General features: G+C 44.1%; 1 protein-coding gene across 2 annotated transcripts in view; it reads left to right on the forward strand.

The window, feature by feature from the left end:
* F13B (coagulation factor XIII B chain) overlaps positions 1 to 14,245 on the forward strand; it is a 196,275-nt gene that overhangs the window by 59,281 nt on the left and 122,749 nt on the right. For both annotated transcript variants that reach the window (XM_069737309.1, XM_069737308.1), the window contains exon 2: positions 1,672 to 1,872. In XM_069737309.1, coding sequence (XP_069593410.1) covers positions 1,752 to 1,872 — 121 coding nt within the window. In that variant the 5' untranslated portion in view covers positions 1,672 to 1,751. The remainder of the gene's footprint in view (positions 1 to 1,671; positions 1,873 to 14,245) is intronic.

Consider the following 14,245-nt stretch of genomic DNA (forward strand, 5'->3'; position numbering starts at 1 on the left):
TCTTGCCCATTGGCCACATTCAGCTGGCCTCATAACGTTATCTCGAGGTGTGATTGGCTTACTATGGCAGTTGTGCCCTGCTGAAGTGCTTGCCTTGATGGTACTCCTGTGAAGACTAGCATGTGGCTGGGCTTCTTAAGATCCTGTTATTAGCACTACTGTATATACTTCTGTGACGCCCAGGAGACCGGGGTACCCAGCACCGGACCAATGGGGTCTGTCTCTTGAGGGGGATGTCACGGGTGGCTTGACCCGGTGCTGTGGCCTCAGGCAATGCACAGTGTAAAGGGCATCATGAGGGAACAGGCACTTACTTGATCAGCAGCAGGTTCTCCCAGCGGTGATGATCCCAATCCTGGATAGATGGCTATTGTCCAAATGAAAGTCTGAGGCACTGAAACGTTTAACCAGTTTACTTTAACAAAAAAGGATTTACAACCAGTCCTGTCACCGGAGTCTGTATGGGAACTCTGAGTTACTTTGACCCTGCCGGGGTCTTCGCCTCTTATTGTACGCAATATCTGTGTGGCCCTGCTGCTGTATGTGAACTGGCTGCCGGCCCAATCTGTCCCCTCCGGGTCCTGGTTCGACGGGCAACCCGAGTCCTTTTATCAGCTTACCCCCTCCGGGAGTACCGCTGAACTCTGTGTCTGTTGCTGCGTCCGACCCTAGTGAAGCTGATATCACCTCACGTTTTTCCGGTTGCTGTATTATATGTAATGAATACAGCCACGGATCCGGTATCCGTCTTTACGCCTGTTCTGGGTAGTGATTAATGCTACCCGGTTCTCACAATGTCCTTTTTCTCTATCCCTCTTCTCCTCAGGCCGGTGATTTAGGCCTGGAAACAGTCACAGGGCTGTTAGAAATTCAGCTATATGACCTCTCACTTTCAGCTCCTTAGCCCAACTGCCAGTTCTTCTCTCAGACCAGAATAGATCAAGGGGAGTCTCTGGAGCTCCCCCTTCTGGCCGGAGGTGGTAGTGCAGTCTTGCTATTTTAGTATTTGTATCCAGTGTCAGTAACTATTTTTGTGGCAAATACCCCTAGGGGTGCCACACTTCAATATTGTGCTATATTAACGCAGACGATCACGAAGGTTCAAGTTCCCTGGATAAACTAAAAAAAATATAAAACAGATTAAAAAAATAGAAAAGAATAAATATTGGAAATTCCTTCCGTTTTTCCCAGTTAAAAATAATTAAAAAATTAAAAGTAAGCAAATTTGAACTTGCCGAGTCAATTTATCAAAATATTAATTTTTTTTTATCTTTGCTAGGCATTACACAGGACCCAGCAGGGGCACATTTAGAAAACTATCTCCACAAAAGAACATTTTTTTAACACATCCAATTGTAAAACTTATAAGATCTATTGATTAAAATCTATTTTGTTGTTGGGACAACCCCTTTAATGTTTTGCAATTTCCACAGTGAACATATCGTACAGTGAACATTGTAATAAAAGAAAAAGATTCATAAAATCACATATTTTATGAAAACACAACAATATTCAGTCCCCTGTTACTCATAGAAGAGCCCCATTATTAGTAGACTATGTTCTTTATATGCAATTTTCTAATATTTCATTTAGACTTTTCAAATCTACAGATGTTCTTAGACAATTATATCTGCATTGCTTTTTTCAGTTTTTTTTTATTTTTTTTTACAGAAAACGATTGTGATTTTCCTGAGATAGAAAATGGCAAGATTGCTCAGTACTTTTACATATTCAAAAAGTTTTACTTCCCGATGAAAGAGGGGAAGAAACTATCAGTATCTTGTTCAGCTGGGTATACATTTCAGTCTGGAAAGCAAGAAGATGAAATCATATGCACATCGCAAGGATGGGAACCTCCAGCAAAATGTCTCAGTAAGAGTGCAACAACATCTATTCTTAGATTATATAACACTGTGTACTTACAATTGCTCATTTTCCCCTTCTACCTAGATAATTGTTCTGTTTTCTATTAGGTATTAGGTCTAAGGCTGTGTGCACACGTTGCAGTTTTTTGCGGTTTTTTCGTGGTTTTTCCGGATAAAACGCTATAAAACCGCAAAAAAAACGCATACAATAAGCATCCCATCATTGAGAATGAATTCCACATGTTTTGTGCACATGATGCGTTTTTTTCTGTGAAAAAAACGCATCGCGGCAAAAAACGCAGCATGTTCATTAATTTTCCGGGTTTTTTTGCGGATTTCCCACTCCAAAATGCATTGGGAAGTGTCCGGAAAAAACCGCGGCAAAAACGCATGCGGTTTTCTTGCGGATTTCTTGCAGAAAATGTCTGGAATTCTCAGGAATTTTCTGCGAGAAATCCTGAACGTGTGCACATAGCCTTAGACATCACGTGCAGGGGCGGACAAAAACAGCTTGAGGCCCCTGTGCAAAAAATGTATCTGGGCTCTCCTCCTTTTATGGCCACAAAGCTATAAATATTTACAGTTGGAAAAATAAGTATTTGATACACTGCTGATTTAGCAAATTTTCCCACCTGCAAAGATTGGAGAGGTGTGTAATTTTTATTGTAGGTGCACTTCAACTGTGAGAGACAGAATCTAGAAATTAAAAGCAGAAAATCATATTGTATGATTTGTAAATAATTAAATTGCATTTTATTGCATGAAAAAAGTATTCGATACAATAGAAAAACAGAACTTAATATTTGGTACTGAAACTTTTTTTTGCAATGACAGAGGTCAGACGTTTCATGATGTTTTTGATCAAGTTTGCACACAATGTGAGAGGTATTTTGGCCCACTCCTCCATACAGGTCTTCTCCAGATCTTTCAGGTTTCAAGGCTGTCACTAAGCAACATTGAATTTCAGCTCCCTCCAAAGATTTTCCATTTGTTCTTATCTGGAGACTGGCTAGGCCATTCCAGGACTTTGAAATGCTTCCTATGGAGCCACTCTTTAGTTGCCCTGGCTGAGTGTTTTGAGTCATTGCCATGCTGAAAGACCCAGCCATGACCCATCTTCAATGCTTTTACTGAGGGAAGGAGGTTGTTTGACAAAATCTAGCAATAAATGACCCCATCCATCCTTCCTCCAATACAGTGCAGTCGTCATGTCCCCTTTGCAGAAAAGCAAACCAAAGTATGATGTTTCCCCACCATGCTTCACAGACAGGATGGTGTTCTTGGGGTTGTACTCATCCTTCTTCTTCCTCCAAACACGGCGAGTGGAGTTGATACCAAAAAATTCTATTTTGGTCTCATCTGACCACATGACCTCCTTTGGATCATGTGCATCCTCTGGGTCATCCAGATGGTCTTTGGCGTACTTCAAACGGGCCTGGACATGTGCTGGCGTGAGCAGGGTGACCTTGCATGCCCTGCAGAATTTTAATCCATTATGGCATAATGTGTTACCAACAGTAATGTTTGTGAATGTGGTCCCAGCTCTCTTCAGGCTATTAACCAGGTCCTCCCATGTAGTTCTAGGCTGATTCCTGACCTTTATCAGAATTATCCTTACAACACTATGGGAGATCTTGCTTGGAGCTCCAGGCCAAGCAAGTTGGACAGTCATCATGTGTTTCTTCCATTTTCTAATAATTGTGCCAACAGTTGTTTGCTTCTCACCAGGCTGCTTGCCTATTGACCTGTGGCCCATCCCAGCTTTGTGCAGGTCTTAAATTTTGTACCTGGTGCCCTTAGACAGCTCTTTAGTCTTAGCCATGGTGGAGAGGTTGGAGTGTGATTGAGTGTGTGGACAAATGTCTTTATACAGGTAATGAGTTCAAACAGGGTCAATTAATACAGGTATTGAGTACAGAGTAGGAGGGCTTCTTAAAGAAAAACTAACTGGTTTGTATGAGACAGAATTCTTGCTGGTTGGTAGGTGATCAAATAGTTATTTCATGCACTTGAATAGAAATCAAACCACAGAAGTCCATAAATTAAGTTATATGTAATAATGATAAATGACACAGAGAGAAAATATTGAACATATGAAAAAGGAGAGGTGCAAAAAGTCATGGAAAGTCATGATACCAGCTGAAATCTATCAGCAACTAGAAAGCAATTATGGCGCCCCTGCAGTTCGACTGCCGCAATGATATTGCCTCCCTAAGGCTGGGTTCACATTGCGTTATGGCTGTACGTTTAACGGACTATGTTACACCGCGGCATAACGCGGTGTAACGTAGTCTGTTAACGCCGCCATAGACTGCAATGTCGGACGCATCGCTAGCACATGCCCACAATGGGCGTGCGCTAGCGATGTGCCGTCATTTGAGTGACGGACCCGAGACGCGGGCTGCAGCATTTCTGGGTCCGTCACTGTTAGCGCAGATGGAGCTAGCAGAAGCTCCATCTGCGCTAGCGCTGTGCAAAAGTCGGCACTTGCGTTAGCGCAGTCCGTTCAACGTATGCGTTGAACGGACTGCACTAACACAATGTGAACCTAGCTTAACCAGCGGTGTTATCATGTCTGGAGGTAAATGGAGATCTCTACACTGAGTAAATCACACATCAACACACAAGTCTGATCCCTGACCAGAAGGGGGAGCACAAACCCCTATTTTGTAGGGTGACTACCTTTTCTGGGTGGGGGGAGAAGTAAGAGCAGAGTAGTGCAGTGTAGTGTGAGGTAGGGAGGAGTGAGCACATGGAGTTTCCAGGGGTTGGAGCTATGGAAAGCTCACCCTAGGATTACAATGAGAAAAGAGCACCAGATCCCTAGGCTACCAGGGATTTCAAATCATGGGAGCAAAATCCGGAGACTGGAGGGACTGCATGTCCTCTGGTCTCCCCTGCAGCACCAGAAGCACCGTATAACAGAGAGTTCAGAGCTGGCACCGAGAATACAGCTCCAAAGGGGCTCGCAATGTATGCTGGCTGTAGCTGCTACAGGACACAAGCACAGTACAGATCAGCTCATAAGCTGCTGAATTTCCAAACATACAGACACAGAAAGGAAGGCTTATTATACCCAATTGGTGGAATGGACTCAGTTGCTTCCAGACCGGCCGGAGCCTGTGCTTAGTGACCAGTACCCCTGGATTCAACCTGTATCCATCATCAGTAAATGTAAAGACTGAATTCCTTTGCCTCCTTGCTTCTTTCTTCTGAACTGCTCACTACAACTATCAGCATTGGCCCAGGGACATGCTCCTGCTGAGGGGAGTGATCCATCTTGCTGAATTACCATCTATCCCCTGGGGACCCCACTTGCAGCGCCGGCCATCCCTGGCCAGACACCTCAGCTGGCATCACGATACAATAATAAACTATTATCGCCTGTAAATATTCCCTTTTCATTTGCCCGGTCAGGGCCACGGTGCTGGGCGATCGCCACTGTGACATCCCTGATAGACTGCCTGCCTGGCTATCGAGTACACCTGGCCCATGCGACTGCAGCAAAATCTTGACACTTGATGAAAAATAATATCAGCTAGTTCAACTGATTGCATATAAAAAGGTGTCTCATTACCATGATGCTACACAAGAATCATATCATGATGGGTAAAACCAGTGAGTGATCTCAAGACCTTTTCAACCTTATTGTTGCAAAACAAACAGATAGCACTGGTTACAGAATAATTTCTAAATTATTTAATGTTTCAGTGAGCACTGTTGTGGCCATAATCCGGAAGTGGAAAGAACATAATGTCATCATAAACCGGCCTGCAAGACAGAGGAGTGAAAAGAATTATCAGAGTTGTCCAAGAACCAAGGACCACCTGTGCAGAGCTACAGAAAGACCTGGAATCAGAAGGTACAATTGTTTCAAAGAAACAAAGTAATGCACTTAACCTCTGTGGCCTGTATGCATGCTCACCATGCAAGACTTCATTGCCAAACAAAACGCATGTTCAAGCATGTTTAAAGTTGCTCAACAACATTTAGACAAGACTGAAATTTTGGGAGAATATAGTCTGATCATATGATATCAGACCAAAATTGATCTCTTTGGATGCCATAATATACACCATGTTTGGAGGCCAAAAGGCACTGCATATCACTCCATAATAACAGTAAAGTTTGGAGGTAGGAACATCATGGTGTGGGGCTGTTTTTCAGCATACGGTACTGGCAAGTTTCATATGATTGAAGGAAGGATGAATAAACAAATGTACCAACACATTCTTGATAAAAATCTGCTGCCATCTACCAAAATGATGAATACAATATGAGGGTGGACATTTCAGCAAAACAATTATCCCAAATACACAGCTAAGGAAACTCTGAATCGGTTTCAGAGAAAGAAAATAAAGCTAGTAGAATGGCCAAGCAAATCAACTGACCCGAATCCAATAAAACATTTGTGGAAGGAACTGAAGCTCAGAGTTCGTATAAGAAGCCAGGGAAGCTCCAGGATTTGGAGACAATTTGTGTGGAAGAATGGGCCAAAATCACACCAGAGCAATCCATGTGATTAGTTTCTCCATACAGAAGGTGTCTCGAAACGGTCATCACCAACAAAAGATTTTTATGGAGCAGAGGCATAGCTAGGGTTTCAGCTTGAGGGGGTGAAAAATCTGAGTGGGCCCCTAACCAGGTAATCCAGACTACAGCTACGTGGTGCACCCTAATTGTAAGTATAGGGTAACATCAGCAGATGACCGCACTGTGACTGAAAATACATCCATATACAAAAACGAACACTGATATTACTATATAAGGACAATATGTTGGTAGATAACAGTCCTGCAGACCATATAAGAGATTACAGTACAGTTATAGATGGTGACTTACAGCTGATGTTCCTTCTTATGGAGTTGTTCACTTTTCCCATGTTTTCCATCTGGCCCAGACCAACATGACGTCTTCTCCAGTCAGGACTCGTTTGCAGAGATTACAACAAAGACACATCTACACCGTCCATATCTATGCCCAACCTGTGCAAACTAGTCATCCTGCTGATACCACAATACTGAGTCAATGCTGCTGTATGTGTCCTACAGCACCTGATACCCCAATACTGAGCCGCTGCTGCCATATGTGTCCTACAGCACCTGATACCCCAATACGGTGCCGCTGCTGCCATATGTGTCCTACAGCACCTGATACCCCAACACTGAACTGCTGCTACCATATGTGCCCTACAGTACCTACTTTGTGGTAAAATAACAGCTCCTCTTACAGCCCCACATAATACTGCCACCACTGTGGCCCTTACATACAACCCCTGGCAAAAATTATGTAATCATCGGCCTTGGAGGGTATTCATTCAGTTGTTTAATTTTGTACAAAAAAAGCAGATTACAGACATGGCACAAAACTAAAGTCATTTCAAATGGCAACTTTCTGGCTTTAAGAAACACTAAAATCAATCAAGAACAAAAAATGTGGTAGTCAGTAATGGTTACTTTTTTAAGCCAAGCATAGGGTAAAAATTATGGAGTCACTCAATTATGAGGGAAAAAATTATGGAATCTCCCTATACATTTTCATTCCCAAACTAACACCTGCATCAAATTAGATCTGCTCGTTAGTCTGCATCTAAAAAGGAGTGATCACACCTTGGAGAGCTGTTGCACCAAGTGGACTGACATGAATCATGGCTCCAACAGGAGAGATGTCAATGGAAACAAAGGAGAGGAATATCAAACTCTTAAAACAGGGTAAATCAGTAAATCATCACGCAATGTTGCAAAAGATGTTGGTTGTTCACAGTCAGCTGTGTCTAAAATCTGGACCAAATATAAACCACACGGGAAGGTTGTTAAAGGCAAACATACTGGTAGACAAAGACATCAAAGTGTCAAGACCGGAAACTTAAAGCAATATGTCTCCAAAACAGGAAATGCACAACAAAACAAATGAGGAACGAATGGGTGGAAACTGGAGTCAACATCTGTGACCGAACTGTAAGAAACCGCCTAAAGGAAATGGGATTTACATACAGAAAAGCTAAACCAAAGGCATCATTAACACCTAAACAGAAAAAAACAAGGTTACAATGGGCTAAAGAAAAGCAATCGTGGACTGTGGATGACTGGATGAAAGTCATATTCAGTGATGAATCGCGAATCTGCATTGAGCAAGGTAATGATGCTGGAACTTTTGTTTGGTGCCGTTCCAATGAGATTTATGAAGATGACTGTCTGAAGAGAACATGCAAACTTCCACAGTCATTGATGATATGGGTCTGCATGTCAGGTAAAGGCACTGGGGAGATGGCTGTCATTACATCTTCAATAAATGCACAAGTTTATGTTGATATTTTGGACACTTTTCTTATCCCATCAATTGAAAGGATGTTTGGGCATGATGAAATCATCTTTCAAGATGATAATGCATCCTGACATAGAGCAAAAACTGTGAAAACATTTCTTTAAAAAAGACACATAAGGTCAATGTCATGGTCTGCAAATAGTCCAGATCTCAATCCAATTGATTGGTGGAAGTTGAAGAAAATGGTCCATGACAAGGCTCCAACCTGCAAAGCTGATCAGGCAACAGCAATCAGAGAAAGTTGGAGCCAGATTGACGAAGAGTACTGTTTGACACTCATTAAGTCCATGCCTCAGAGACTGCAAGCTGTATAAAAGCCAGAGGTGGTGCAACAAAATACTAGTGATGTGTTGGAGTGTTTTTTTGTTTGTTTGTGTTTCATGATTCTGTAATTTTTTCCTCAGAATTGAGTGACTCCATGTTAGGACTGGCGGAACGCACCAAGTAAGATGATATAGATGCGTTCGCAGTCCGGGGTCCACTGTGCAGGCGAAACCCGCTGCTAGTGAATGACAGACTATATGGCGGTACTTAAAAGTATAAACACGTGGGTTAAACCTCACCCAACGTGAAGAAAGCGATCCTGTTAAGTCACAGGACCGCGGTACCGCACATAGAGCGCGAGCAAGTAGTCAACGAACTTAACCCCGAAAGGGATTGAAGTCCGATTAGACCCTTGCTGGCACAACACCGCAACTGGATGTGTAATGAACCTTATTAGTAATATATGAGCACAAGAGTGCGTGCGATGCCGCACTGACGGACGCCACTAACCACCCAGGCTTGGGTATGGAAAGCGCAAGGCAAGCGCACGGCGCCGTACTGGCAGGCACAGCTATAGGACGCTGTGATGTGTGTAACATACAGATGGACAGTCGGGCGCTAGAGAGCTACCATCATCCGCGAGCAATCAACAACTCTAGGGAGGGATACTTAGGAGCTTTCATCTATCGACATACATCCATCTACACACACACATATGTTATGGCTGGCAATCAGGCAACACAGCGTGCAGTAATCAGCGCACATACAGAGATCTGGCAATAACCCAAAACAATAGGACGAGCTCTGAGACGTGGAATCTCTGTAGACTGCAGTACCTGATCTATCCTCACACAACTGGAAGCAGCAGTGGATTGCGCCTATCAACTACCTATGCAACTCGGCACTGCCTGAGGAGCTGACTAGCCTGAAGATAGAAATACAAGCCTGACTTACCTCAGAGAAATACCCCAAAGGAATAGGCAGCCCCCACATATAATGACTGTTAGCAAGATGAAAAGACAAACGTAGGAATGAAATAGATTCAGCAAAGTGAGGCCCGATATTCTAGACAGAGCGAGGATAGCAAAGAGAACTATGCAGTCTACAAAAAACCCTAAAACGAAAACCACGCAAAGGGGCAAAAAGACCCACCGTGCCGAACTAACAGCACGGCGGTGCACCCCTTTGCTACTCAGAGCTTCCAGCAAAAGATAATAACAAGCTGGACAGAAAAAACAGAAAACAAACTAGAAGCACTTATCTAGCAGAGCAGCAGGCCCAAGGAAAGATGCAGTAGCTCAGATCCAACACTGGAACATTGACAAGGAGCAAGGAAGACAGACTCAGGTGGAGCTAAATAGCAAGGCAGCCAACGAGCTCACCAAAACACCTGAGGGAGGAAGCCCAGAGACTGCAATACCACTTGTGACCACAGAAGTGAACTCAGCCACAGAATTCACAACAGTACCCCCCCCTTGAGGAGGGGTCACCGAACCCTCACCAGAACCCCCAGGCCGACCAGGATGAGCCACATGAAAGGCACGAACAAGATCTGGGGCATGGACATCAGAGGCAAAAACCCAGGAATTATCTTCCTGAGCATAACCCTTCCATTTGACCAGATACTGGAGTTTCCGTCTAGAGACACGAGAATCCAAAATCTTCTCCACAATATACTCCAATTCCCCCTCCACCAAAACAGGGGCAGGAGGCTCCACAGATGGAACCATAGGTGCCACGTATCTCCTCAACAACGACCTATGGAATACATTATGTATGGAAAAGGAGTCTGGGAGGGTCAGACGAAAAGACACCGGATTGAGAATCTCAGAAATCCTATACGGACCAATAAAACGAGGTTTAAATTTAGGAGAGGAAACCTTCATAGGTATATGACGAGAAGATAACCAAACCAGATCCCCAACACGAAGTCGGGGTCCCACACGGCGTCTGCAATTAGCGAAAAGCTGAGCCTTCTCCTGGGACAAGGTCAAATTGTCCACTACCTGAGTCCAGATCTGCTGCAACCTGTCCACCACATAATCCACACCAGGACAGTCCGAAGACTCAACCTGTCCTGAAGAGAAACGAGGATGGAACCCAGAATTGCAGAAAAATGGAGAGACCAAGGTAGCCGAGCTGGCCCGATTATTAAGGGCGAACTCAGCCAACGGCAAAAATGACACCCAATCATCCTGGTCAGCGGAAACAAAACATCTCAGATATGTTTCCAAGGTCTGATTGGTTCGTTCGGTCTGGCCATTAGTCTGAGGATGGAAGGCCGAGGAAAAAGATAGGTCAATGCCCATCCTACCACAAAAGGCTCGCCAGAACCTCGAGACAAACTGGGAACCTCTGTCAGAAACAATATTCTCAGGAATGCCATGTAAACGAACCACATGCTGGAAGAACAAAGGCACCAAATCAGAGGAGGAAGGCAATTTAACCAAGGGCACCAGATGGACCATTTTAGAAAAGCGATCACAGACCACCCAAATGACAGACATCTTTTGAGAAACGGGAAGGTCAGAAATGAAATCCATCGAAATATGTGTCCAAGGCCTCTTCGGGACCGGCAAGGGCAAAAGCAACCCACTGGCACGTGAACAGCAGGGCTTAGCCCTAGCACAAATTCCACAGGACTGCACAAAAGCACGCACATCCCGTGACAGAGATGGCCACCAGAAGGATCTAGCAACCAACTCCCTGGTACCAAAGATTCCTGGATGACCGGCCAGCACCGAACAATGAAGTTCAGAGATAACTTTACTAGTCCACCTATCAGGGACGAACAGTTTCTCGGCCGGACAACGATCAGGTTTATTAGCCTGAAATTTCTGCAACACTCTCCGCAAATCAGGGGAGATGGCAGACACAATGACTCCTTCCTTGAGGATACTCGCCGGCTCAGATAACCCCGGAGAGTCGGGCACAAAACTCCTAGACAGAGCATCCGCCTTCACATTTTTAGAGCCCGGAAGGTATGAAATCACAAAATCAAAACGAGCAAAAAATAACGACCAACGGGCCTGTCTAGGATTCAAGCGCTTGGCAGACTCAAGATAAGTAAGGTTCTTATGATCAGTCAAAACCACCACGCGATGCTTAGCACCCTCAAGCCAATGACGCCACTCCTCGAATGCCCACTTCATGGCCAGCAACTCTCGGTTGCCCACATCATAATTACGCTCAGCAGCAGAAAATTTCCTGGAAAAGAAAGCACATGGTTTGAACACTGAGCAACCAGAACCTCTCTGTGACAAAACCGCCCCTGCACCAATCTCAGAAGCATCAACCTCGACCTGGAACGGAAGAGAAACATCAGGTTGACACAACACAGGGGCACAGCAAAAACGACGCTTCAACTCCTGAAAAGCTTCCACGGCAGCAGAAGACCAATTAACCAAATCAGCACCCTTCTTGGTCAAATCGGTCAATGGTCTGGCAATGCTAGAAAAATTACAGATGAAGCGACGATAAAAATTAGCAAAGCCCAGGAATTTCTGCAAACTTTTTAGAGATGTCGGCTGAGTCCAATCCTGGATGGCCTGAACCTTAACCGGATCCATCTCGATAGTAGAAGGGGAAAAGATGAACCCCAAAAATGAAACTTTCTGCACACCGAAGAGACACTTTGATCCCTTCACGAACAAGGAATTAGCACGCAGTACCTGGAAAACCATTCTGACTTGCTTCACATGAGACTCCCAATCATCTGAGAAGATCAAAATGTCATCCAAGTAAACAATCAAGAATTTATCCAGATACTCACGGAAAATGTCATGCATAAAAGACTGAAAAACAGATGGAGCATTGGCAAGTCCGAACGGCATCACCAGATACTCAAAATGACCCTCGGGCGTATTAAATGCCGTTTTCCATTCATCTCCCTGCCTGATTCTCACCAGATTATACGCACCACGAAGATCAATCTTAGTAAACCAACTAGCCCCCTTAATCCGAGCAAACAAGTCAGAAATCAATGGCAAGGGATACTGAAACTTAACAGTGATCTTATTAAGAAGGCGGTAATCAATACACGGTCTTAGCGAACCATCCTTCTTGGCTACAAAAAAGAACCCTGCTCCCAATGGTGACGACGATGGGCGAATATGTCCCTTCTCCAGGGACTCCTTCACATAACTGCGCATAGCGGTGTGTTCAGGTACGGACAAATTAAATAAACGACCCTTAGGGAATTTACTACCAGGAATCAAATCGATAGCACAATCACAATTCCTATGCGGAGGAAGGGCATCAGACTTGGACTCTTCAAATACATCCTGAAAGTCCGACAAGAACTCTGGGATGTCAGAAGGAATGGATGACGAAATAGACAAAAATGGAACATCACCATGTACTCCCTGACAACCCCAGCTGGTTACCGACATAGAGTTCCAATCCAATACTGGATTATGGGTTTGTAGCCATGGCAACCCCAACACGACCACATCATGCAAATTATGCAGTACCAAAAAGCGAATAACTTCCTGATGTGCAGGAGCCATGCACATGGTCAGCTGGGCCCAGTACTGAGGCTTATTCTTGGCCAGAGGTGTAGCATCAATTCCTCTCAACGGAATAGGACACCGCAAAGGCTCCAAGAAAAATCCACAACGTTTAGCATAATCCAAATCCATCAGATTCAGGGCAGCGCCTGAATCCACAAACGCCATGACAGAATATGATGACAAAGAGCACATTAAGGTAATGGACAAAAGGAATTTGGACTGTACAGTACCAATAACGGCAGAGCTATCGAACCGCCTAGTGCGTTTAGGACAATTAGAAATAGCATGAGTAGAATCACCACAATAGAAACACAGTCTGTTCAGACGTCTGTGTTCGTGCCGTTCTACTTTAGTCATAGTCCTGTCGCACTGCATAGGCTCAGGCTTACTCTCAGACAATACCGCCAGATGGTGCACAGATTTACGCTCGCGCAAGCGACGACCGATCTGAATGGCCAAGGACATAGACTCATTCAAACCAGCAGGCATAGGAAATCCCACCATTACATCCTTAAGAGCTTCAGAGAGACCCTTTCTGAACAAAGCCGCTAGTGCAGATTCATTCCACAGAGTGAGTACTGACCATTTTCTAAATTTCTGACAATATACTTCTACATCATCCTGACCCTGGCATAAAGCCAGCAGATTTTTCTCAGCTTGATCCACTGAATTAGGCTCATCGTAAAGCAATCCCAGCGCCTGGAAAAATGCATCAACATTACTCAATGCAGAATCTCCTGGTGCAAGAGAAAACGCCCAGTCCTGTGGGTCGCCGCGCAAAAAAGAAATAATAATCAAAACCTGTTGAATAGGATTACCAGAAGAATGAGGTTTCAAGGCCAAAAATAGCTTACAATTATTTCTGAAGCTCAGGAACTTAGTTCTGTCACCAAAAAACAAATCAGGAATCGGAATTCTTGGTTCTAGCATCGATTTCTGATCAATAGTATCTTGAATCTATTGTACATTTACAACGAGATTATCCATTGAGGAGCACAGAGCCTGAATATCCATGTCCACAGCTGTGTCCTGAAGCACTCTAATGTCTAGGGGAAAAAAAAGACTGAAGACAGAGCTAAGAAAAAAAAATGATGTCAGGATTTCTTTTTTCCCTCTATTGGAAATCATTGAATGGCTCCTTGTACTGTTATGGCTGGCAATCAGGCAACACAGCGTGCAGTAATCAGCGCACATACAGAGATCTGGCAATAACCCAAAACAATAGGACGAGCTCTGAGACGTGGAATCTCTGTAGACTGCAGTACCTGATCTATCCTCACA

Source organism: Ranitomeya imitator, chromosome 8, assembly GCF_032444005.1.
Source record: "Ranitomeya imitator isolate aRanImi1 chromosome 8, aRanImi1.pri, whole genome shotgun sequence".
Classification (NCBI taxonomy): domain Eukaryota; kingdom Metazoa; phylum Chordata; class Amphibia; order Anura; family Dendrobatidae; genus Ranitomeya; species Ranitomeya imitator.